The sequence below is a fragment of the Symphalangus syndactylus genome, chromosome 2 (assembly GCF_028878055.3).
Source record: "Symphalangus syndactylus isolate Jambi chromosome 2, NHGRI_mSymSyn1-v2.1_pri, whole genome shotgun sequence".
Taxonomy (NCBI): Eukaryota; Metazoa; Chordata; class Mammalia; order Primates; family Hylobatidae; genus Symphalangus; species Symphalangus syndactylus.
Genome location: NC_072424.2, coordinates 74,854,909 through 74,881,482, shown reverse-complemented (window position 1 = coordinate 74,881,482; position 26,574 = coordinate 74,854,909). Strand labels below are relative to the sequence as shown.

General features: G+C 36.7%; 1 protein-coding gene across 18 annotated transcripts in view; it reads right to left on the bottom strand.

The window, feature by feature from the left end:
- Nucleotides 1-26,574, bottom strand: part of KLHL32 (kelch like family member 32) — a 223,233-nt gene that overhangs the window by 96,826 nt on the left and 99,833 nt on the right. For 13 of the 18 annotated variants that reach the window (XR_008653491.2, XM_063619709.1, XM_055259475.2 and 10 more), the window contains one exon: nucleotides 7,869-7,976. The exons of 3 other annotated variants lie outside the window; for them this stretch is intronic. Coding sequence is in view for 12 of the 15 variants with exons in the window: in XM_063619709.1 (XP_063475779.1) it covers nucleotides 7,869-7,976 (108 nt within the window). In the remaining 3 variants the exon portion in view is untranslated. Of the gene's footprint in view, nucleotides 1-7,868; nucleotides 7,977-26,574 lie in introns of those variants that run through there. 2 more of the 18 variants (XM_055259453.2, XM_063619714.1) reach the window with 1 other exon arrangement.

Below are 26,574 nucleotides of genomic sequence, written 5' to 3'. Positions count from 1 at the left end.
AAGAAGGTAAGAAGAAACGTCACTTTCTGCAAAATTCAAAATAAAGCAGTCCCCCCTTGTTATCGACAGTTTCACTTCCTATGGTTTCAGTTACCCATGGTAAACTGCAGTCCAAAAATATTAAATAGAAAATTCTAGAAATAAACAATTCATGAGTTTTAAATTATGCACCATTCTGAGTGGCATGATGTAATCTCCCACCATCCCACTCTGTCCCACCAAGACATGAATCATTCCTTTGTTCAGCATATCCTCATTGTAGATGCTCTCTGCCTGTTAGTAAACCCAGTAGCCCTCTGGGTTATCAGACCACTGTGGCAGTATCTCAGCGCTTGTGTTTATTTTACTTAATAACGGCCCCAAGGTGCAAGAGAAGTGATGCTGGTGTATTGTTATAATTGTTCTACTTTATTGTTAGTAATTGTTGTTAATCTTATTGTGCCTAATTTATAAACTAAATTTTATGACAGGTGTGTATGTATAGGAAAAAAACATAGTATATATAGGGTTTGGTACTTATGTGAGGTTTCAGGCATCCACTGGGGTCTTGGAATATAGCCCCTGCAGGTAAGGAAGGGCTGCTATATTCTTCCTTAAAATGTAGATTTCACTGTGTACCCTCCAGAGTGCAGAGCACAGTGGAGGTGCCTCAAGGCCTTTTACTTGCCAGGTAGGTACTGCCAGCTAAAGAAAGGATTGTGAAGCTAAAATATTTAAACCACTGAATAGTCTTAACATTACTCCTGAGAGAAACATTTAAAAAATTTTCTCCCATGTTTCTTCCATGTGCTACTATTTAGCTCAATTGGGTTATGTTTATAAGTAAATCTGACAGAGACTTTCTCCATATAAATGGATACTTCTACCCCTGAAGGGATGGTCCATGAGAAAGCAGATCCAATTAAGATTCCTGTCACTCTGCTGCCTGGCCTGATGCTCACATCTCCCGAGGAAAGTATTCTGCTGTGGGGAATACAGTTTCAATGATCATCAAAATGTAATGCACAGTGTTTGCATTATCAGGGCTATATATAAAAAAGTCATGTGAACTTACTAGGGAACCAAATGACAATCAAAAAAAAAGTTACTATGGTGAGACTCTGACTGAATGAATATTTTTAAAGTAATTTTTCCCTTAACAGAGTATCATAGTTTTCTTGATTTCCAAAAGGCTTCAAAATAAGAATAGTAATGGTGATACAGTATTTCCTTGTAAAGATCACACTGAAGCATTCTCTGGGTCAGAGAAACGTATTTAGGGTGAATATCCCCCAAGAGATGGGTTCTTCTATGATTTTCAGAAGCAAGGGCTGGAGTTATTGAATAATAAAGAGAAATGCAAGGGAACACAGATCCCAAGGCATCCTTCTTCAGAAGCCCGGATATGACATAATTGGTTCACAGCTGACAGAGTTAACAGTGCCTGGAAGTGGGGAATTGTAAAGGGGACTATAAACGTCACTATCATTTGGTGCAGTGTTTCTCTCTCCACTGGGTTTCTGGAATCTCTTCATCAGTCTCCAAGGGACAGAAAAGGAGGAGAGCTCTCTGCGAATTAAGAGGAAGCTAAATAGGTTTCAACCCTTCCTCCACTGCATGTAAGGTATTTATCACAGTGCTTGGCATATAGTCTATATTCCTTGACATCATCATAGCCAGAGTGTTAAACCATAAACTTTATTGTGGTTTGCAGTCCTATTTGCTTCCATTTCGGTCCTAAGGTACTCGAATTTCTAGAGGCTTATCCCAAGGCCTTTGGTGCTGGAAGTTCTACTTTCCAAGCAGGACTCTTCTTTTTATAAAAGGGTCTTGATGTTTTCTGCTCTTCACTGTCAGGCTGGGTTTTTTGGTTTCTGCTTTTTGATTTTCTAAAAACACCTGCCTGCTCCTGGGTGGCTGACCTCTTGTCTAGTTTGGACTGGGATCCATCTCCCAGGCAACATTTCCATCAGAGTATTTTTCTTCCTTCTTCCTCATGCCTCTTCTACTCAGGACTGGTCTGAAACGTGAAAAAACTTGGCCAGAGTTTCAAAGTGGGGAGAGTAAAGGGAGGCCAGGGTAACAGGATGGGCCCTCTTGCCCACCAGCGTAAGTGGAGTTTGTATTTTCTTAGATTCACTTTGTCCTTTTCTCTCTAAGGCAGATCTGCCGAGAGTCAGTTTATGTCACCATTTGCTTCCAACCTCGCTCCCAAAACAAGCCCTGCAGAGCAAGAGCAGCCTGGCCTCTATGCCCTCCGCCACTGGTTCTGCTGTAATAATGGCCCCCATGCATGGCTGTGCAAGGACACCCACGAGGGCTGCACTGCATCCCAAGCTCTATTCAAGCAGTGTCCCAAGCACAGTGTGCCCAGAAGAAGGGCATATTTCTCATTAGTGAAAAGGCAGAGTGAATGCTTATGCAGCCCTGTTTGCTACTTGATAGGAAATGCATGCATTTTCAGAATATGTATTAGCATTAAGATGAAAATTTGCTTTTTCTTTAAAATTTCCTGGATGAAATCTGTAGGCCAATTTTAAGAAGGCTACACTTTAGAGCAATGTGTAGGAGGAACACGCACACATCTTGTTACACTTAGAGGCATTCATTCATCACTCCCACGCCATACTTCCAATTTCTCTCCAAGACAGCAACAATTTTCAGACACTTAAAATACGTACATTTCATACTATGCATATTACAACTGATTAAACATATAATCAACTGTTAGAAATAGCTATAGGCAGATACACTCGATGTTAACCCTGAATTTTTACAAATCTATATACATATCATGGCTAAAGACTACATGTCAGTGAATGTCCCTAATACTAAATAACAGTTAAGAAACTGAAAAATTATGCTTTCACTCACGTTCCTATCCTCCAACCTTTTTGCTTAATGTTAATGTCCATTCCATAGTAAGAGAAAGCAGCTGTTCAACAATCTCAAGTAAACTACAATTTCATTCTTTTTGCCATCAGCTGTGTCCATGTCTCAAAGGGAAAATAGATTTATTACAAATTAAAGATGTTTAAGAACCAAACTTCCTTGGATGTTGTTCAAGAAAGGCTGTAGAGGTATCAACTTCTACTCTGTGGCAAAGAGTGATCACACAGGGGGAACAAGTCCAAGCCCTCATGGACTGACTTGAAAAGGCACAGTTTCCAAGTTGAGAAAACCACCAAGATAGCGTACTCTCTAAATGCCCAAACACTTTTCTGCCTCCTTCAACAAAGTATAACAAATATAACTTAATCTTTTCTTAATGACAGAGTATAATCAAAAACGAACATAGACTTGAAATTAGTAGGACTCAGTTTGACTAATTGGGCCTAAATATACGAAAGAATGATCTTAGTCAATTCACTGCATTTCCCTGGGCCTGTCATCTTTCAAGTGGGGTCACAGCATTCCTTAGAGCTGTTTTAAAGATTAGTTTAAACAGCACACATAAAGTGCCTAGTACAGTCCCCTGGCTTTTTCAGAAGGTGCTCCAGGAAATGTCAGCCCCCTTCCTGTCCTCTCAGCACACAATTTGAACAGATGAATTACTGCTGTATGCCACAGACTGTCACATGCCTCTGCGGATGCACAGTCAGAATAAGTCTCCGGTGTTTGGACAGAATAATTGCAACCCCAGATCTGGCCCTAGGACTTGCTTTTCTTTCTTTCTTTTTAAAGGCACTTACACCGGATATATTTTCATCTCATTTGGCTTTCTTTTTCTCATAAAAGTAGAATTGAAGCACCTGAGGCATATGACTCCTGGGCAATGGGATATGGCTGTCCTTCTGAAAATATCTTCCTGCTTTCCAAGTAGGTTTCTTCGCCTTCACAAAGTCAGCTCCCTTTCTGCTATCTTCACTTCAGTTCACATTTCATAGATCCTTTGTGTGACAGGAATTACATGCACACACGCGTGCACACACACACACACACACACAGGCATCAACTTAGCCATTCTGAAGGAAATCACAAAGCAATCAAGCAAGCAATAAGGCAGCCACATATATTTGCATCCCATGGCACACCTATGAAGTAAGAGCTATGGGTTTTCAATCTTACTTTAGAGATGGGCAAATACAGATGTGACTGCATGTAATTCACGTATAAAAAGAGAAATAATAAGACACAATTTAGAGATGGTATCTTTCTTCACATCTGTAAACCAAAAAACACAAAATACATGATTTACTCACTTCACTAGGAATATATTTTGGCAACTCTGTGAATGATAATGGCCTGCCTTAATTTCCTAAGTCTTGAAATTTGGTTGTTAATCTTGAATTTGTGATCCATCACCTTTCTTTCTCCTGTTATACTTTCTACTTGATTAATGGCTTATTTCCTTTATACTTACTATTTTCTTCTAGCTGCCAGAGTTGCCTCAATTATTGTAAGACACATATCTTAAATTCTACTAACTCCAGAAAAGAGAATAAATGATATCATACATTTTAATAAGCCTCTAAAGAAAATGTAGTGAAAAATAGAGACTACAAAGACAATAGAAAAGATTAATGAAAGTGAGACTTCATTCTTTAAAAAGATAAAATCAACAAAACTTTAGCCAGACTAAGAAAAAAAGAGAGAAGATTCAAATAAATAAAATCAGAAATGAAAGAGAAGATATTACAACAGATATCATAGACATACAAAGGACAATAAGAGACTACTATGAATAATTATACACCAAAAAATTGGATAATCTAGAAGAAATGGATAAAGTCCTAGAAACATACAACCTAGCAAGACTGAATAAAAAAGTAATAAAAAATGTGAACAGACCAATAGGAAGTAAAGAGATTATATCAATACTATTAATAAAAAATATCTCCCATTAAAGAAAAATCTAGGACCTTATAGCATCACAGCAAAATTCTACCAAACATTTAAAAAAGAAAGAATATCAATCTTTCTTAAAACTCTTTCAAAAATTAAAGGAGGAATACTTTGAAATTCATTTTATGAGACTAGCATTATTCTGATACCAAAGCCAGACAAAGACACTATAAGAAAAGAAAATTCCAGGCCAATATCCTTGATGAACATGGATGCAAAACTCCTCAAGAAAATACTAGCAAACCACATTCAACAGCACAGTGAATGATTAGAAGAATCATTCACTATGATCAAGGGAGATTTATCCCTGGGATGCAATGATGATTCAACATATGCAAATATTAATAAATAAATATAATATACCATATTAACAGAATGACAGATAACAACGATACGATCATCTGAATAGATTCAGAAAAAGCATTTGACAAAATTCAGCATCCTATCATGATAAAAACTCTCAACAAGTTAGGCATAGAAAGAATGTATATCAATACAATAAAGCCATATATGAAAAGCCCAGAGTTAACATTATACTCAGTGGTGAAAAGTTGAAAGCTCTTCCTTTAAGATCAGAAACAAGACAAGTATGCCCATTTTGACCACGTCTATTCAACATAGTACTGGAAGTTCTAGCCAGAGAAATTAGACAAGAAAAAAAAACACAACTGAGAGCTTGAATAGTTAAAGCAATCTTGTGCAAAAAGAACAAAGCTAGAGCCATCACAAGAAGATGAGAAAATAAATAACCCAATCAAAAAGTTGGCAAAGGACCTAATAGACACTTCTCAAAAGAAGACATACAGATGGCCAACAGATATATGAAAAAAATTCATCATCATTAGTCATCAGGGAAATGCAAATTAAAACTATGGTGAGATATCACCTCACCCCTACTATAAAAAAAGACAATAGATAAAAAGTATTGATGAGGGTGTGGAGAAAATTAAACCTTTGTGCACTGTTAGTGGGAATATAAATTAATACACCCATTATGTTAAACAGTATGGAGGTTCTTCAAAAAAGTAAAAATAAAATTACCATATGAGCCAGCAATCCCACTTCTGGGTAATAGCCAAAGGAACAGAAATTAGTATGCTATGGAGATATCTGCATACCCATGTTCACTGCAGCATTATTCGTAGTAACTAAGATATGAACGCAACCTAGTTGTCCATCATCAGATGAATAAAGAAAAGATGGCATGTATACACAACATACTGCTATTTAGCTTTAAGAAGCAGATAAATCCTGTCATTTGCAATGACATGGATGAACTTTGAGGACATTATGTTAAGTAAAATAAGCCAGGCACAGAAAGACAAATACTTCATGATCTCACTTATATGCTGAATCTAAAAAAGTTGAATTCATAGAAGTAGCAAGTAGAATGATGGTTACCAAAGGCTAGGGGAGGGTGTTTTCTTAGTCCATTTAGAGTTGTTATAAAGGAATACCTGAGATTGGGTAATTTATGTAGGAAAGAGGTTTATTTGGCTTATGGTTCTGCACGCTAAACAAGAAACACGGCTCCAGCATCTGCTTCTGATGAGGGTTTCAGGCTGTTTCCACTCATGGCAGAGGAGAAGCGGAGCTGGCATGTGCCAAGATCACATAGTAAGAGAGGAAGCAAGAGAGTGGGAAGGAGGTGCCAGCCTCTTTTTAATAAATAGCTTTTTCAGGAATTAACAGTCAGAACTCACTCACACCCTGAGGGAGAGCATCAGTCTATTCATGAAGAATCAATCAACATGACCCCAACATCCACCTACAGATCTGACCTCCAACACTGGGGATCAAATTTCATCATGAGATTTGGAGAGGACAAATATCCAAACTGTAGCAGGGGTGGATGGGCTAAGGGGAGATGTTGATCAAAGGGTATATAGTTTCAGTTAGACAGCAGGAATAAGCTGTAGTGATCTACTTCACAGAATGGTAACTATAATAAATAATAATGCATTGTATAGTTCAACATTGCTAGAAGAGTGCATTTTAAATGTTTTCAGCACAAAAAAAAAAAAAAGGTAGGTGAGGTGACAAATTTGTTAATTAGCCTGATTTAATCATTCCACATTGTAAACATATATCAGAAAATCACATTTACATCACATAAGTATATACAATTATTATTTACTAATTAAGAATAAAATTAAACAAAAATAAAATTCAGTAGAAAAATGAGCTCCCACACATTCTTCAAGACACAAATACCACCCTATCTGTAAAATTTTGTACTGGTAGCCACACCTGACCACATGCATCCTTCTCCCACTCTGTTTTGTATTCTGCTTCTGTTATAACTCCAATACCAGTGAGGATTTTAATTATGTATTTGCCTGTCTTTCTCTCACTAGGATGTGAGCCTCTCAAGAGAAGACACTTTCATTTTAGCATAGAAGATACTAAATCCAAGTTGGATGAAATGGTGTTAAAGAACAACGATTTATAAAAGGGGAGCTAAACATCCAGTCTGTATTTGAATTGATTTATTTGAGTAGTTCTCAAATGTAAATGGATATCCTCTGATGTCCTATAAATCCTGTAACAATTTTAGTCATGAATGTATTAGGATTTCAAACCATCACAATCTACTAATCTAAATGCCTTCAATTCTGACCCTGAGATATGTGGAGGACATGGTACCAAGATGTTGGACATAAATTTTGGGGGCTCTAAATTTTTTGTCTTGTTTTTAAGGCAATAAAGCCATGATTGAGTCACCGAGCTTCAGTGATAACAATGAGAATCCATTATCTTGCAAACTCTTTCCCTTATGATAGTTCTTTAAGATATTTAAAAAATTACACCAGCAAGCACTGAGTTAAATTTAAAATACTATGTTCACTGGATCATATGAAAAAATCAAATTGCTTTACTTACCTTTCCATAACTTTAGTCATAAAATTAAGAGGATGTGAATCTTATTTTTAACATCAAAATAAGTAACAAGAAAAGTAACTAAATCTCATACCTCAAGGATGATCTCCTTTGGTTAGGTGTAGTTAAAATGTTAAACTTACAGATCACATTTAATACCATACCTGTCCTGTGTATGCAAACTCCAGAGCCTGCTTTAAGCCAAGGCTGGTCACACCGTGCAAATTAACCTCATCAGCTCCACTTTCCACCATACAAAGACTGAACATTGCCTGAGGTGAGGAAAGGGAGAAAGACAGTTATGAGACTTTGAAAGCAAGGGAGCAAGACAAAATTCTAGAGAGACTAGGGGAAAAAAAAGTTTTACAAATTAATAATTGATTTTGATTTTTGAAATGCTTCTACAAAGTGTCATTCACACAAACCACTGCAAATCATTTTGATGTCTGAACAGTTACAGTAACAACACACACAGGATGGCATTCCTCACTATATATAGTACTTCTATATGTAATACACAGTCTCATTTTGAGGTGATGGTATTTAGGCCCAACGAATGCTTTCTCTTGGTCCTGGATTCTCATTGCTACCAAGTTATATGCAGCAATGCCAAACATCCTGCCCAATAGGACATGAAAAGCCTTCATCTCCTGACTTCTCTGCTTTTTTCTGCCTCAGTCCAATGAAACAGCTGGTTCCTCTCATCTGCCATTGTATTAGTTCATTTTCATATGCTATAAAGAACTGCCTGAGACTAGGTGACTTATAAAGGAAAGAGGTTTAATTGACTCACAGTTCAGAATGACCGGGGAGGCCTCAGGAAACTTAGAATAATGGTGGAAGGCGAAGGCGAAACATGGCACCTTTTTCACAAGGCATCAGAAAGGAGAAGTGCCAAGGGAAGGGGAAGAGCCCTTTATAAAAGCATCAGATCTTGTGAGAACTCACTCACTATCATGAGAACAGCATGGGGGAAATCGCCCCCATGATCCAATTACCCTCCACCTGGTCTCTCCCTTGACATGTGGGGATTATAGGAACTATGGGGATTACAATTTAAGATGAGATTTGGGTGGGGATACAAAGCCATGTATCACACACTCTGTTTTGGTGGTTCTCAAAGTGTAGCCCTTGGACCAGCGACATCAGCATCACCTGGGGACATGTCTGAGTACAGACTCTCAGGGCCCCAATGCAGACTTACTGAAACTGATACTCCAAGCGGGGCCCAGCAATCTGTGCTGTAATAGGCCCTCCAGGTGACTCTCATGCCCACTTGAATTTGAGAACCACTAAGCTATTCAGTGCAAGTGAATTTGCCCCAACCAATTCTCCAAATGGCCAATTTACTGCAAATCAATATGTGAAATGAAAATTTGAAATAAAAAAAACAAAAACTTGCCAAATTAAACAAATGCATTTTAAAAGTAAAAAAAAAATACAACCCCCATGCTAATTTGTGCACCTTTAATCTTTGACTTAAGAAATATAAAGATAATTCAATTTTGTTTACTGATAATGAGAGAAGTTTTGTGGGAATTGTTCCCTGAGATTCTGCATTTTAGCTAACTTTATAGTCATAAAAAACAAAAAAAACCTCACTATGCTATGTGGTATTTAGTTCATGCTGAATTTTTTTAATTTGAAAAATGTGATTTTTTTTACTTTTGCTGAAGTATCAATATTCATCTTTTAGCAATTTTATTTATTTATTTAAATTTTATCAATGCCTAAGGAATGTACATATTTCAGGGGTACATAAGATAATTTAATAGTCATAATTTTTAATCACCAAATCAGTGTATTTGAGATATCTGTCACCTTAAAATGTCTTTTCTTTATGCTTAAAACATTCAAATTATTCTCTTCTAGCGATTTTCTTTTCTTTCTTTGTTTTTTTTTTGTTTGTTTGTTTTTTGAGATGGAGTCTCGCTCTGTCACCCAGGCTGGAGTGCAGTGGCACAATCTCAGCTCACTGCAAACTCTGCCTCCCAGGTTCAAGCGATTCTCCTACCTCAGCCTCCTGAGTAGCTGGGACTATAGGTGCCTGCCACCACTCCTGGCTAATTTTTGTATTTTTAGTAGAGATGGGGTTTCACCATATTGGCCAGGCTGGTCTTGAACTCCTGACCTTGTGATCCGCCTGCCTCAGCCTCCCAAAGTGCTGGGATTACAGGCGTGAACCACCGCGCCTGGCTCTCTGCTAGCTATTTTCAAGTGTACAATAGATTACTGTAAACTATAGTCACTCTACTGATCTAACACTAGGTCTTATTTCTTCCATTAAACTGTATATTTGCACCCATTATTCAATATCCCCATCATCCTCCCCCTCCCAACAACCCTTCCCAGCCTACTGGGTAGGGTAACCACCAATCTACTCTCTGTCTTCATGAGATTCACTTTTTTTTAGCTCTCACATATGAGTGATAATATACAATATTTGTCTTTTTGTGCTAGGCTTAGTTCACTTAACATAATGACCTCTAATTCCATCCACATTGCTGCAAATGACAGGATTTCATTTTTTTATGGCTAAATAATATTTCTTTGGGTATATATACCACATTTTCTTTGTCCATTCATTCACTGATGAGCACTAAGTTAATTCCATTTTCTTTTTCTTTCTTTTTTTTTGAGACAGAGTCTTGCTCTGCCACCCAGGCTGGAGTGCAGTGGCATGATCTCAGCTCACTGCAACCTCCGCCTCCTGGGTTCAAGCAATTATGCTTCCTCAGCCTCCTGAATAGCTGGGGCTACAGGCACGTGCCACCATACTCGGCTAATTTTTGTATTTTTAGTAGAGACGGGGTTTCACCATGTCGGCCATGTTGGTCTCGAACTCCTGACCCCAAGTGATCCACCTGCCTCAGCCTCCCAAAGTGCTGGAGTGCTGGGATTACAGGTGTGAGCCACTGCACCCAGCCCAATTCCAAATTTTGACTATTGTGAATAGTGCTACAATAAACATGGGAGTACAGATATACTGATTTCCTTTCTTTTGGATATATATATATATATATAAAACAATATACTGATTTCCTTTCTTTTGAATATATACTCAGCAGTAAAATTGCTGAGTCATATGTTAGCTACATTTTTAGTTTCTTGAGGAACCTCCATACTGTTCTCCATAGTGGCTGTACTAATTTATTCCCATCAACAGTGTACTGGGGTTCCCCTTTCTCCATATCATTGCCAGAGTCTGTTATTGCCTCTCTTTTTGATAAAAGCCATTTTAACTGGGGTGAGGTATTTCATTGTAGTTTTGATTTGCATCTTCTGATGCTCAGTGACCTTCAGCATTTTTTTAAATATATCTATTGGACATTTGTATGTCTTCTTTTAAGAAATATCTATTTTTGCCCATTTTTAAATTGGATTTTTTTTTTTTTTTTTGCTAGTGAACTGTTTGAGCTTCTTATATATTCTGGTTATCAATCCCTTGTCAGATGGTAGTTTACAAATATTTGTCCCCATTCTGTGGGTTTGCTCTACACTTTGTTGATTGTTTCCTTTGCTGTGTAGAAGCTTTGTAGCTTGATGAAATTCCATTTGTCTATTTTTGCTTTGGTTGCCTGTGTTTTTGGGGTCTTAATCCCAAAAAGCCTTTTCCCAGACCAATATCCTGGAGCATTTCCCCAATATTGTCTTCTAGTTATTTCATAGTGGGGGCCTTAGATTTAAGTCTTGAATACATTTTGATTTGATTTTTGTGTATGGTGAGAGATAAGGGTGTAGTTTCACTCTTCTGCATATAGTTACGCAATTTCCCCAACACCATGTATTAAAAAGACTGTCCTTTCCCCATTGTATGTTCTTGGCACCTTTGCAAAGATGAGTTGTCTGTAAATGTGTGGACTTATATTTGGGTTCCCTATTCTATTCCATTGATCTGTGTCTGTTTTTATGCCAGTACTAGGCTAATTTAGTTACTATAGCTTTGTAGTACATTTTGATATCTGATAGTGTAATGTCTTTGTTCTTTTTGCTCAGGGTGGCTTTGGTTATTTGGGGTTTTTGTGGCTCTATTTATATTTATATTTAAGATATTTTTCTATTTCTGCGAAGAATGTCATTGAAAATTTGATATGGATTGCATTGAATCTGTAAACTACTTTGTATAGTATTGTTATTTTAGCAGCATTAATTATTCCTATCCATGAATATGGAGTATCTTTCCCTTTTTTTGGCATCATCTTCTTTCATCAGTGTTTTATAGTTTTCCTTGTATAGATATTTTACTTCTTTGGTTAAATTGATTCCTAGGTATTTTATATTCTTTGTACTATTGAACTAATAGGATTTTATTTTAACAAATGTATTTTTTTATCCTCACAAGTCTATACATTTTTAATTAATATGTATAAGATGGACAATATAAACTGATGAGCCATTATTCCTTGTAGAGATCTTCATTTCCATCTCACTGCATTAGAGAGTTTTATGTTTTCATAATGAAAAGGATTATTTTTGGGAGCTCAATTTATAGTTAAACTTTTTACTGTTAGAAACACTAAATTATTGCCCTCTTGCCGTTTAAGACATTTTCCAAAATATATTTTAAATACTTACAATTTGAAAAAATAAAATAACATTCAAAATATCTTAAAGCTACTGGGAGTATTTAACATATATTCAATTATATTTGATATATTAAAAACCTAACATTCATAATGTATTTAACTTTCAGAAATGTACTTTATCATAAATTTTAAAAGTTGAACATTTTTTAAAACTGAGGATGTTCCACGTAGTATAGCTTAGTGCCAACAGAAATTGCCTTGATCACTATATTCCCCCGTAGGGGAAAAGAGCAGGAGGATTCCTACAGTCTTTGCTGCTAAAGATCCCCAGTCTTTACCAACACAAACCCCAGCTGACAGAGATGCCTGGGGCCAATGCCTTGCATCCACTGGAGCTAGAGGGGCCACTCTGGCACCCTGCACCTGGTATGGCTTCACATGAGCCCACACCTGGGTGTGATGTCACTTGTCTTACACCAGCACCAGGACCTGGCACCCCCATGCACCATGACAGTGTCACACAATCCCCAAAACCAGTGCCCCTGCACATCCCTCAGAACTTGCACTGGACCCAGAACCACCACACACCCCACCCATCATCACACCTCAGGTGATTATTTAAGAACCACCACACATCCCACCCATCATCACACCTCAGGTATCATCACATCTCAGGTGAAAGTCTTCCCCACCAAACCAGTCTGTAATATCTGAAAGATGTAACTGCTCCTCCGAATGTTCAGACACCAGTGCAAGCCTACAAGGAACATGAAATGTCAGGGAAACATAACACCACTAAAGGAATATGATAATTTCCAGTAACGATCCCAAAGAAATGGGGACCGATGAATTGCCTGACAAAATTATTGTTTTAAGAAATTATCATTGAACACAGACAGACAACTCAATAATATCAGGAAAATACTACATAAAAGGGAAAGTTAGAGAAATGTAAATTTTATGTAATACATAAATGAAAGGGAAAGTTAGAGAAATGTAAACCACAAAAATGAAGCAAACAAATTCTGAAGCTGAAGAACACAATAAATGAAACAAAAAAATGCAACAGAGAGCTTCAATACCAGACTTGATCAAGCAGAGGAAAGAATTAGTAAACTTGAATACTGGTCGTTTAAAATTATCAAGTCAGAGGACAAAAAAGAAAAAAGAATAAAAAGGAGTAAAGAAAGCCTATGGGTTTTATGGAACAATATCAAGTAAACTGATATAGATTATGAAAGCTTAATAAAGAGAAGAGAAATAGAAAGGAGAAGAAAGATTATTGAAAAGGAATAATTACCAAAAACATTCTAAATCAGGGGAAGGAAGTGGACATCCAGACTGATTAACACCAAAGAATCCCAAATAAGTTGAATACAAAGAGATCTATACCAGGATACATTATAATTAAATTTTCAAAAGTTAAAGACAGAGAATTTTGAAAGAAGCAAAAGAAAAGTAACTTGTCACGTATAAGGGAACCACCTCCATAAGACAATCAGTGGATTTTTTTAGTAGAAATGTTGCAGGCCAGAAGAGAGTGGGATAATACATTCAAAATACTGAAGAAAAAAACTGCCAAGAATACAGTATCTGGCAAAACTATCCTTTAAAAATAAACGAAAGAGAAAGAGAAAGTCTTTCCCAGGGAAACAAAAACTGAGTTTGTCACTCCTAGACCTATTTTACACAAAATGGCTAAGGAGGTTCTTCAAATTGAAAACAAAAACATGCTAAACAGTAACGTGAAAGCATAAGAAAACATAAATCTCACTGGCAAAAGCAAATATACAGACAAATATATAATAATGTAACACTGTAATGGTGGTGTGTAAGTTACTTTTACCCCAACATTTAAAAGATAAAAGACCAAAATTTGTTGATGGATACACAATATAAAAAGAATTAAACTCTGACTGCAAAAACACAAAGTTTGGGGGAGGTGGTAAAAGTGCAGAATTTTTGTGTGCAGTTAAGTTGTTATCAACTTAAAATAGACCATTGTAACTACAAGACATTTTATGCCAGCCTTGAGGTAAACCACACAGAAAAAAACTTATAATAGATATACAAAAGATAAATAGAGAAGAATCAAGGCAAATACTACAAAAATAATCAAATAACAAAGGAAGATGGCAAGAGAAGACGAGAGACCACTTTTATTCAACTTAGTACTGGAAGTCCTACCCAGAGCAATTAAACAAGAAAAAGAAATAAAAAGCATCCAAATGGGAGAGGAAAAAGTAAAATTATCTCCACAGATAACATGATTATATATGTAGGAAACCCTGAAGATTCAACCAAAAAACAATGTTAGAACTAATAAATGAGTTTGACAAAGTTTTTTGGTGCAAAATTAACATACAAAAATCAGTGGTATTTGTGTACACAAACAGGAAAGTCATCAAAAAGCAATTTAAGAAAACCATCCCATTTACAATAACAAAGAAAATACTTAGGCATACATGTAATCAAAGAAGTAAAAGATTTGTTAACTAAAAATTATAAAACACTGGTGAAGGAAATCAAAGATACAGATAAAATGGAAAGACATCCATGTCCATGGATTGAAAAAAATGTGTTAAAATGTTCATATTACCCAAAATGATCTATACATTCAACACAACCCCTATCAAAATCCAAGTGGCATTCTTTATAGAAATAGAAAAAAAAATGTTAAAATCAAATGGAACCACAAAAGACCCTGAATAGCCAAACAAATCTTAAACAAAAAGAACATGCTGGAGGCATCACACTTCTGATTTCAAAATATATTACAAAGCTACAGTAATCAGAACAGTATAATACTGTCATAAAAACAGATATATAGACCTACAAACAGGATATCCCAGAAATAAATCCATGCATCTATGGTAAACTGATCTTTGACAGGGTGCCAAGAACACACAATAGGGAAAGGACAGGCTCTTCAATATACAGTGCAAGAAAAACTTGACATCCGCATGCCAAAGAATAGAATTGAACCCTTATCTCACATCATATGCAAAAATTAACTTAAATGTATTAATGACTTAAATGTAAGACTTGAAACAATACAGAAAAAAATGTAGGGGAAAAGCTCCTTGACATTGGTCTAGGCAATAATTTTTTGGATATGACACCAAACTACTGGCAACAAAAGCAAAATAAGTGGGCTTGCATCAAACTAAAAACTTATGCATACCAAAGAAAACAATCAACAGATTAAAATGGCAACCCACAGAATGGGAAAAATATTTGCAAACCATATATCTGATAAAGGGTTAATATCCAAAATATTTAAGGAACTCAAAATTCAATAGCAAAATAAATAAATAATTAAATAACTGAATTTTAAAATGGTCACAGGACCTGAATAGACATTTTTCCAAAGACGGCATACAAATGGGCAACAGGTATATAAAAAGATGCTCAACATCACTAATCATCAGGGAAAAGCAAGTGAAAACCACAATGAGGTGTCTCCTCACACCCGTTAGAATAATTATTACCAAAAAGACAGAAGATAAGTGTTGATGAGGTTGTAGAGAAAAGGGAATCCTTGTTTATTGTTTGTTGGAATGTAAATTGGTACAGCCATTATGGGAAACAGTAGAGAGGGTACTAAAAAAAATTTAAAAAGAACTACCTTATGATCTAACAATCTCACTTCTGGGTATGTATGCAAAGAAAATGAAATTAGTATCTTAAAATGATAGCCACACTACCATGGTTATTGCAGCATTATTTACAATAGCCACAATATGGAAACAATCTTCATGTCCCTCAACGGATGAATGAATAAAGAAAATGTGAGATATACACACACATAGGAATATTATTTCGCCTTAAAAAAGAAGAAAATCCTGCCATTTGCAACAATATGGTTGAACTTGGAAGACATTATGCTATGTGAAATAAACTAGACACAGAAAGACAAATATTGAATGATCTCACTTATATAGGCATATGGTGGGTTTAGTTCCAGACCAACTTAATAAAGCAAATATCATAATACAGTGAGTCAAACATATGCTTTGGTTTCCCAGTACATATAAAAGTTATGTTGACACTATACTGTGGTCTATTAAGTATACATACAAAGTGAGCAGTGCCTGACATATGGCAAGCTCTTAGTAAAATTTATATTTTGTGGTAACAATAAAATGTAGTGAAGTTTCTTTTATGTATTCCCTGGTTAAAAGGATTGATATGTTAGGAGAAGCACCAGTTTCTGCTGTTGTTTTTTTAAATCAAGTGTGGCTACAGATAAAAAAGGCTAACAGGAAATTGCCTTTAGAGTTAAGTAGATTTTGTTTATGCATTTGCAGAAGATCACCTGAAATTCCAAAATTAAAAAACAGATCACAGTTAAATAAAAACCTTTAGTTTATAAAATTATAAAATAAAAACCTTTAGTTTAGTTATAAAATGTTGAATTTGCTTCTAAACTTCTTGAAAGAACCTGAAAGAAATTTCAGTTGTTTTCAGTGTCTGCTTTTTATTACATGGGTGGTTAAGTTTTTAACATTCCCCACACCAACCAAGTTCTTTTTTCAGACCTTCCAAGTTGTAATTGCCCCCGATGTGCTGACCGCCTGCTTGCCACCAATCCTGTATATACAGCAGGACTCAAATAGCTTAAACTGCAGAAGAATGATCTGGGTTAATGAAATGGAAAAACTTCCTGAGAACAAAGGTTAAAAAAACAAAATGGGCTGCCAAAGGAGTTTTAAAAATCTACATTTCTAGGGTCTTTCAAAAGTAATCAGGGTAACACTGGCATAGAACAGGGATCCTCATCAGAGAGTTAGTAGAGTTGGGAGGAAAACACAATTCCTTAAATAATGTATATCTATATTTGCACGTTTGTATGAGCAATAAAGGAACACCATATTGGTAATTATTTTATATCAATACAATTAAATGCATCTATAATTGCTATATTATAGAGTACGATAGTAGAGGGAAAAAAGAGACTTAATTTTATCCTGTTTACATAAGTATCTTGGATCATTGCAATGAACATGTATTACTTATGTATTTCAAACAACTCCCTTTTAAAAACTTTGCTTTATTTTTAATGTTCAGAACTATGCAGGAAGATACATCTGGTTCTATAACCTACTGGTCATGTGGGCAATTTATCTTGAAACTTTGGCTAATTTGTTCCTTCTCTGAGCCTCAGGCTCTTTATCTGTAAAATGGGAATAATACCAACTTCACAGGTTGCCATAGGTTTAAATACAATTATGCTTAATGTTAGGCATAATATGTGGCACATAGTAAATGTTTAATAGGTAGAAACTGTTGCTATAATCCAGGTTGATTGTCTTACCGTCCCATGTCTCCCTTTGATTCCAGTTGAAACGAGAGCTGAGAAACAGCACCCTCCAATCAACTGCTGACTAAATCCATTTATTTCAAATAGTTTCCAAATGACAGTCTCACTCTAAATCCGTATCTCTGGCTTCAGGACTTTAGTTTTGCAACATACTCCTAGACTTCTACTTTATGGAATGACCCCATTATAAAAATCATCATCACCACTTCTATAAATACAGAACTTCCACTTTGACATCACATCATACTGTTTCAGAAAGTTAACGTTGACAGGCACCGTGGGTCATATCTATAATCCCACCACTTTGGGAGGCTGAGGCTGGAAGTTCACTTGAGGCCAGGAGTTTGAGACCAGGCTGGGCAACATAGGGAGACCCTATCTCTACAAACAATAAAAAAAAAATTAGCTGAGCATGGTGGTCTGCACCTGTAGTCCCAGCTACTCAAGATGGTGAGGCAGGAGGATCACTCAACCCCATGAGTTTGAGGCTGCAGTGAGCCATGATCACACCACTGCACTCCAGCTTGAGCAAAAGAGTGAGACTCTATCTCAAAAAAAAAAAAAAATGTTAAAAACTTAATGCTTATAATTTTTAAAAACTAGAATTAACCTAAAGATTAGAAAAGGGGAACTATTATATCAAGGTCAATGTCTTGGGTATAATAAATTTAAAAGACATCTCAATTAGGAAGAGCCTCATTGGATACCACTTGGTGATAAGAAGAACTTGGCCATTTGGTACAGTGAAACACCAGTTGCCTAGTCTATCCGAACTAGTGAAACAATGTCCAGAGACCTGCTAGAGACCATGAGGAAGGTCAAAGTCTCCTTGGCAGCAAAACAGGTGAGGAGACCAACAGTAATATTTTTAAGCATATAACATCTTGAAAAGGTAGACTGCAGGCTTCATGAAGGGAGGTGCCATATCTCCTTTTCTCACTGTGCTGCCTCCAGATCCTAGGAGTGCATACATGCAATAAATACAGAAAATGAATGAATCAACCAATATGATCTTCAAAACTCATCTGCAGATGACGTCCTACTACCCTACAGTGTCATAAACAATAAGAATTCATTCTATGTAACAGAGAATGTTCTGCATGTAAGGTGTTTTAGATACCAAAATGTAAAATCGTAACTAAAGAGAAAGAGCATCTACTGTAAGCTAAACATTTGAGAAACACAAGTGAGTTCAAAGCTAGACATTTAGAAAAAAAAAGAACATATGTCAATGTTCTCTGTCAAGTCACAACATTCTGCCAAAGCATGGGATAAAGTTCTGCTTAGAAATATGAAAGCATTGCACAGACTCATGCTTGGTTCACAAGATTTTGTCTTTGGGAGAGCCTCGGCCAGGCTGAGATTTACAGTCATCACAGCTCATTTGTGGCTGATAATGTGCTGCCACCAACAACAAACCTTTCTAATTGAAAACCTAGTTTGTGAGTATATAATCCACTTTAAGTGCGTACCACAGAGGGAGGTGTGGATTTATGGTGTGTTATTCCCTCTTTATTTCACACAGAAGTGATGCAAATTGAGTCCTAAAATCACAGTACGTGAAGTTTTCTTGAGTCATGTTAGTTGTCATGCAGACACAAGACTAGTTATAGCTACATTTTAGGGTGGTACCTTACGACACAAAACTGACAAAAATTCTACTACATCTTCATAGATAAGTAAAATGGCAGATGATAGACTTTTTAAACCATCTGGTAAAATACGATCTTTTTACCTGGCAAATTATGTGCAGCTTTGGAGTTACACTGAACACAGGCAAAACCACTGCAACTCCCATTTTATCAAGAATACAAATAATCTTACAGGTGAAATAACTGAATTGTTTGGAGGTACATTCAACCCTTACATTTTATAAGCATTAAACAGAGTTAAATGAAAGTAAAAAGACATGTTTAAGGAAGTCATTGAAAAGAGCAACTTGCAATGATTACAGTAGATCTATTACATCTTACATCTTCTATATGCCCACTGTTACATAATTAGTGATGTTTACAAAGGCCATGAGGCATTACAGAAATTTGAACTAACTTCTGAATCAACAAAGATTACATTTTGCTCAATTTAGTGTTAATGGTTATTAGCCTTTATTACATTTTGGTTACACCTCACATATAGAATGGGTAGTAAATCTCAGTTAATGAGACCATTCAATTAACTGCAATAGCCCATTCCCTTACATTAGGGAGAGGAGGGTCCCAATCACAGTTAAATTGGACTATTTACCTCCTTTATCTTGCAAATGAAAAAAATAACCCAATCCACCTTGAGAGCTAAATGGTATGAAAGAGTGAGGATGTTTGGTTGGTGGTTTTCTTTCCTCTTTATAATTGTTTTAATTTTTCCTCCCATAGTATAATAATACTGTCAGAGAATAAAATATCACAAGACAAACTAAAACAGTAAAATTATATTACTGTAAATATAATTAGGCAACACAAATTAATATCTCTAAAATACCAATTTTCTCTCACCTTAACTACATAAAATAAAGATCCATCTTATATGCTAAAAATTATGTTACATATTGTTTTTTTTCTAAAATCTTCAAATATGTAGCTTGTTTATTTAAAGGATCTAGCTGCGTTTCACAGCTTTGCTCTTGGCACAGTTGCTTCCTAAATTAACTATACAGTGATAATGAGCCCTTCAAAACAAGCATCATTATAGTTTATCCTGTCTGTTTAGAATTCTCCTCCTCCTGAATGTGGCCATGTTTCAACGACCTGGGTCTTCTGGGAGAGGAAAGGGTGGAATAAAAAAAGGACACAAATCAAGTTGTTTCTTAGCCAAAGTTATGGTAATTGTGAAGGCCAGAAACTGCTGCTCACCATGCAGTTGGGTAACTCACAAAATTTGTCCTTGCCAGTCTTTCTGTCTTCTGGAAAGTGGCATCCACACATTTGACTTCAGCCTTGGGTTGCCCTCTCAGATCCCTGTGGTTCTCCTTATTCCTCTGGTGGTTCTGTTACTTTCTAATTGTATCCCTTGAACGTGGGATCACAATACATTCCTACCCACGATACAAAGAAGTCCATTGTTTTATCTGTCACAAATTTGCCTCTTTCAGATGTTTAGGGATGGCACTTTTACTCTTTCTTATTGAATACATTTGCTAAACCATCATTGAATGAATCGAATTAATTGAAGAGGCTGTTTGATCTCCCTCATATGGCAGCAATGGCACAATCCTGCTTTTCACAAACTTCTAAGGACACCCCAACTGAGACATAACCTAGATTTCCTGCATTTTGACAGCTGTCCTAAGACAGAATTTGGGGCTTGCACGAAGGAATGACTGAGCAGTTGTGATTAGAGTCTGCATGGATCAGACAAAGTATGAAAAAAGGAAATTTATTTAGAGAACAGTGATATCAGAAAAGGTTGAAAGCCTCGAGAAAGAAAGAAGTGAAGCAACTGAGGAGACAGAGATGGGGATTCTTTACTGAGGAAAATACAATAGGAATTCAGGGAGAATTCTCTAAGACCAGAAGAGACTCCTATGTGGTTTTCAAAGCTGTGCTGGGTGTGTAAGAAGCAAGACTAAACTCTAGCCTTTCTTCTGCAAATGGAATTTTGGAATGTTAATACTTTAGAGATCACTGGCTCTTCCCTACTTAAGTTGTGGTCCCTGGAATAGCAGCATTGGTATTGCCAAGGAACTTGTAAGAAATGTAGAATCTCAGCTCCTACCCCACACTTACTAGATGGGAAAGCTGAGAGCCCCAGGTGAACCACATGCACATAAATGTTTGAGAAGCACAGCTGGGGTAGTCAGTCCTCCCCACCCTTGCAGCACTCCTTGCATACTTGAATACATGAGGTGATGAGACACCTAATATTTTTCATGACAGGCTGTCCCTTGCTGGAGAAATATTAGTAAAACCTTCAAAATATTGACTTCTAATCACCCTCTTGATAAACTTCTCCCCTTGGTCATAGGAGAAGGTCAATGAGTTCACTCTCTTTTCTGCTTAACAGCCTTTCAAATATATATAGTAACAGCTCTAGAGTCTCCTACTGGAAATAGTATCTAATCCGAATTCTTGGAGTCATAAAATGTTAGTGCTTGAAGCCAATGCTCAAAGTTTTGTAGGCTGGGCAGAAGGCCTGAGTCCAAATCCCAGCATGGGAGGAATGATCCCTAGATTTGGAGGGGTGGGAGCGGTTACCATACAGAAAATAAAAGGTATTTCAAAAGAAAGAAAGTGGATTCAAGGACATGGTCTTTGAAAGAGTAAATCATCCTAAGCTTGTGAATGGTGGCAGTGGTAAGAACTTTCAGGCAAATCTTTCACACTGTCTCCCTTTTCCCCCAATTATTCTGGTTGATTTTCTCTGGTCCATTTCCTTCTTATCAATTTTCCTTAAGACGAATTTCATGTGGCTACCTCAAAGCTGCTTTTGACACAAATCACTCAGAATATTCCCATGGAATTCAAAAAGTAGAAGTTTTTAACAAGTTTCAATTTGTCATAAAGAATGACAAGGAAGTTTCTTACCTGCCCAATCTGATATTGGTAATGGCTTCCTGGAGCCCCGTTGAGGGCTGTAAGGCCACATCCAGCTCAAGTGAGAGTGGTCAGGATCTAGTCATAATGTCTGTCATGGGTATAAATAGGGACCAGGAGCAGACAAGTAGTAAAACACACAATTTCTGTCCTAGAATTCACAATGTCATCCATAAAATCTGTTATCCCTTTTCTTTTCTTTTTTTAGGGAGTCTCCCTCTGTTGCCCAGGCTGGAGTACAGTGGCACAATCTCGGCTCACTGCAACCTCTGCCTCCTGGGTTCAAGTGATTCTCCTGCCTCAGCCTCCTGAGTAGCTGGGATTACAGGTGCACGCCACCACGCCCAGCTGGTTTTTGTATTTTTAGTAGAGATGGGGTTTCACCATATTGGCTGGGCTGGTCTCGAACTCCTGACCTCATGATCCACCTGCCTCGGCCTCCCAAAGTGCTGGGAACACAGGTGTAAGCCACTACGCCCAGCCCTGTTATCCCTTCTCTATAGAGAACTTTTTAGAAGATTGTTGAAGATAATAGTGTGGAATTTCCTGTTATCACTTATTATCTTAGTCTCTTAAAACTCAATGTAAACTAATGATCGCTCTTAAAATTTTAACCCTCAGTTTCAACAGTCCCTCTCTTATTTTTAATGTCCTCTCTTAATAACTTTTTCTTCAACATCTAACATAAAGGAAGGTATACGACCCATAAATATAGATGCCCAGTCCAGGTGTGGACCCTCCCTTCGATCTTGCATTTTATTCATCACTTTTGTTTGACAGCTGTGAGTCAAGCAATACCCACTGGAGACCATCTCCTTTATTAGGCATGCACACAGACGAGGGCAAGAGCCCAGCTAACAGACTGTTTCATTTAACCCCATTAGTTGCTAAGCAACCATTTCCCTGGCACCCTCCTATCTAAGAACAGGTCAGCTCAGTGAATATGAAGTGTTCAAGTCTTCCCAAATGTTCAAGTTCATTTTTTTTTTTTTTTGAGACAGGGTCTTGCTTTGTCACCTAGGCTAGAGTACAGTGACATGATCATAGCTCACTGCAACCTCGAACTCCTGGGCTCAAGCAATCCTCCCATCAAGCTCACTTTTTCTGCAAACACATTTGATGCTTTGTCCATGCAGGCTAATACAAAGTCTCTACATCTTATAAAATTGGGAAACAAAAGGGTTTAGGAATCATCCACAAGCCTTCAAACATCTTTTAAAATATAATTAGATGGAGTTCTTTTAATCCTATGAACATTTATATATATATATATATAATGTATTTATTTCTCAAAATTTATATAATTATATTTTACATATTACCCATCTTGATCTTCATTTTCTCTTGGGTGAAATGAGCTTTGCTCAATCATTAAAAGAAAGATAAACAGCTTTTTCTTCTAGGGCCTCCCTATAGCTCTGGTGTGATAATGAGAACAACGACAATAGCAACTCATGTTTACCCAGCCTTTACCATGTGGCAGGCCCTGTGTCAGAGTCCTACTTGAATTACAGTTTTATTTTCACAACTCTGTGAAGTCAGGTACCACTATTACCTCATTTTAAACATGAGAAAATGAGACCCAGTGAAATTAAGCAAATGGTTCAAGGTGATAAAGCTGGTAAGAGGGAGAGTCAGGACTTGAACCCGTGCCCTTCACCACCATTCTTCTGTGCCTACTCACGTGCCTCCCTCTCAAGTTGGAAAGACTGCCAGATAAACTGGGAAACTAGTAGGCCCTTCAATTCAAAGAAAGACGAACAGACATCAGACTGTGTTTAGACTTACAGACCTCTCCTCCACTTCTTCCAACCACAGTTGACCTCAGAAGGATGAATATTCATTGCCTGCCTGAGAAGTGCATTACTATCTATTACTGGAATCTCACATGAAGTTAGCTAATTCCCATAATTGTAGCAGGATCAGAAAGCATCTAATACATGTATCGTGATTATAAAGTGATACGGATGATTTGATATGATAATCTCTCATTAGAGTCACAGCTCTCTGAGTGAGAAGCATACTGATAATTCAATCTTTCAGGAGTTCAAGCATGCAAGCCCAGAATCCAGTCAACATCAGATGTGCTAATGAAAAGCAACCGATTCAACAAGCAGCTGGATCATCCCACTCTATGGACAATTCGTTTCAACTCAGTTTTTTACAAAGACGATAAACAGAATCATGGCATTTCTACAGATTCCAATAATTCTTTATACCAATTCATCAGGCTCACAGGATCAGATGTCTTCTCCTCTTTTGTAAAACATCTGCCTTCACTCAATACTAATTTTTCAGAGTTTAAAAATTCCATCAGCTTTATTATCCTTTAAACATGTGTTCTTTTGGATGAAGCTGAGGTTGACTGTATACCTGAGATCAAATAAGCATGAATGCAAATTTTACTTTAAATAAAACAGAATAAAAGTTATAATCTTAAAAGCATAGAAAAGATATGGAAGAAAAATAAAGTGATCTTTCAATATATATTTGGAACAAATACATATAAAGGGGCTTAGCACAATGACTGTCACAGTGTAAATGATAAAAAATGTTAGCTATTATTATTAGTTTAAAATTATTTTTCTAGCTTCATAATACTTACATTTAGTAGATGTGAATCAGTTTAAATAAAAGAATAAAATGCAGACTAGAGTTCACCATTATTCATCCATTCACTATAATGAAGACAATGAACTAACTATAAACACGATAATGAAAATTAAATGAATGACTCTGAAATGTTAACAATTTTTCTGGCATTGATTCAAATAATTTTAAAAGGGAATATGATGATGGCTCTTTAGATGGCTCTCAGCTTTCTATTTAAAAAAGAGGTAACATTTGACCAATATCACTGTTACCTTGGTAACTTACCTTGAATTGACAAAACGAAATCCATTTTTAATGAAATGTGCTCAGTTTCAAAAGGAAATTATGAAGTCATTTAATTTGAAAAAAAAAAAAAAAAAAGCAACAACAAAAACCCACACACTTCTTCATGTTCACAAGGTCCTGTCCCACAGTACACCAGAACCAGCCTTATCCCACCACCATGTGCAGACTCTATTACAGCAGCTATGTGGCTGCTCATAGTCAGCTAGGCAATTAATACTTATCGAATGTCTACCAGATGTGAGGCTCTGTAACAGGCTGTTTATAAAATGCCAGGTTGACTGCTTAATTTGGCTTTGCAGAATGTCAAGGCTGCTATTAATGGTGTTACTTTTTCTGACTAAAATTAGAAGCTATTTCTTGAGTCCTCTTCTTAACAGATACTACCTAAATGATTAATCATCAGATATAAAGTGGACAATGCCAACTTCTACTCACAGACAACAGTATAATATGACTTAGGTGAGAAATTGAGCACATTTTCATCTCTGAATGATGTCAATTTCTACAGCTCCTTGGACTATATTTTTTCATATATTTTTCAGAAGTCACAATTGCTTTAGGACAAGACAAGAAGAGCCTATTGCAGCTTTTCAGGACTCTCTTCTGAACCAGATTCTAGTATCTCCAGAAAGTTACAAGTTGAAGGGAAGAGAGACCACAGTTACCACATTATGTTCCTAATTAGTTAGCCAAGGACTTTCCTGGCCCCTAGTTCTCTAGTGGCTTCAGGTGATACTATCCATGTAGAACTAGGCCAGCTGGATCTGAGAAAACAGCAAAAAGCCTGCCAGGTGACAATTAAATCTCCATTTCAGCAGTACGCATCCACTAAGAATCCAAGAAATTCTATGTTAAGGAACGGGTACAATCCTTGTTGCCCTGGATTTTAAGTGAATCTCAGCATCAGTAATGCCATATTGTCATGTGTAGAAAGAAAACAGAGACAGTGACCCAAATTTTCAGAGCCATCCTTGTGTTGCCCACCCCCACAGCAGCTTCTGTAAGGATAAAAACAAAAAACATAAATTTAGTTTTAAAGAAAATCAGTTTTACTTGTGAAATTGAAAGAAGTTACACTGATCAGTTTTATATTTACAAGTGTATCTATAAATTCAGTTTATAGATTGTCAGCTTATAGTTTATAGATTGTCAATGCTGAAAAAATATGATCCAAAACCCCAGAGGGGAAAGATCTTTTGCTAACCAGTCCTATGCCTTCAAATGTTTTAAAAAACCTAAATGGTGGCTTTTTTGTCTTTACAATTTCTAAATTATATGTATTTAGTAATATATGAATATAGTTGATATGGTTTGGATCTCTGTCCCCACTTAAATCTCATCTCAAATTGTAATCCTCATAATCCCCACATGTCAAGGGAGAGACCTGGTGGGAGGTGATTGGATTGTGGAGACGGTTTCCCCCATGATGTTCTCATGATAGTCAGTGAGTCCTCACGATATCTGATGGTTTTATAAGTGGCAGTTTCCCCTGCTCTCTTCTCACTCCTACCACCTTGTGAAGAAGGTGCTTGCCTCCTCTTCGCCTTATGCCATGATTGTAAGTTTCCTGAGGCCTCCCCAGCCATGTGGAACT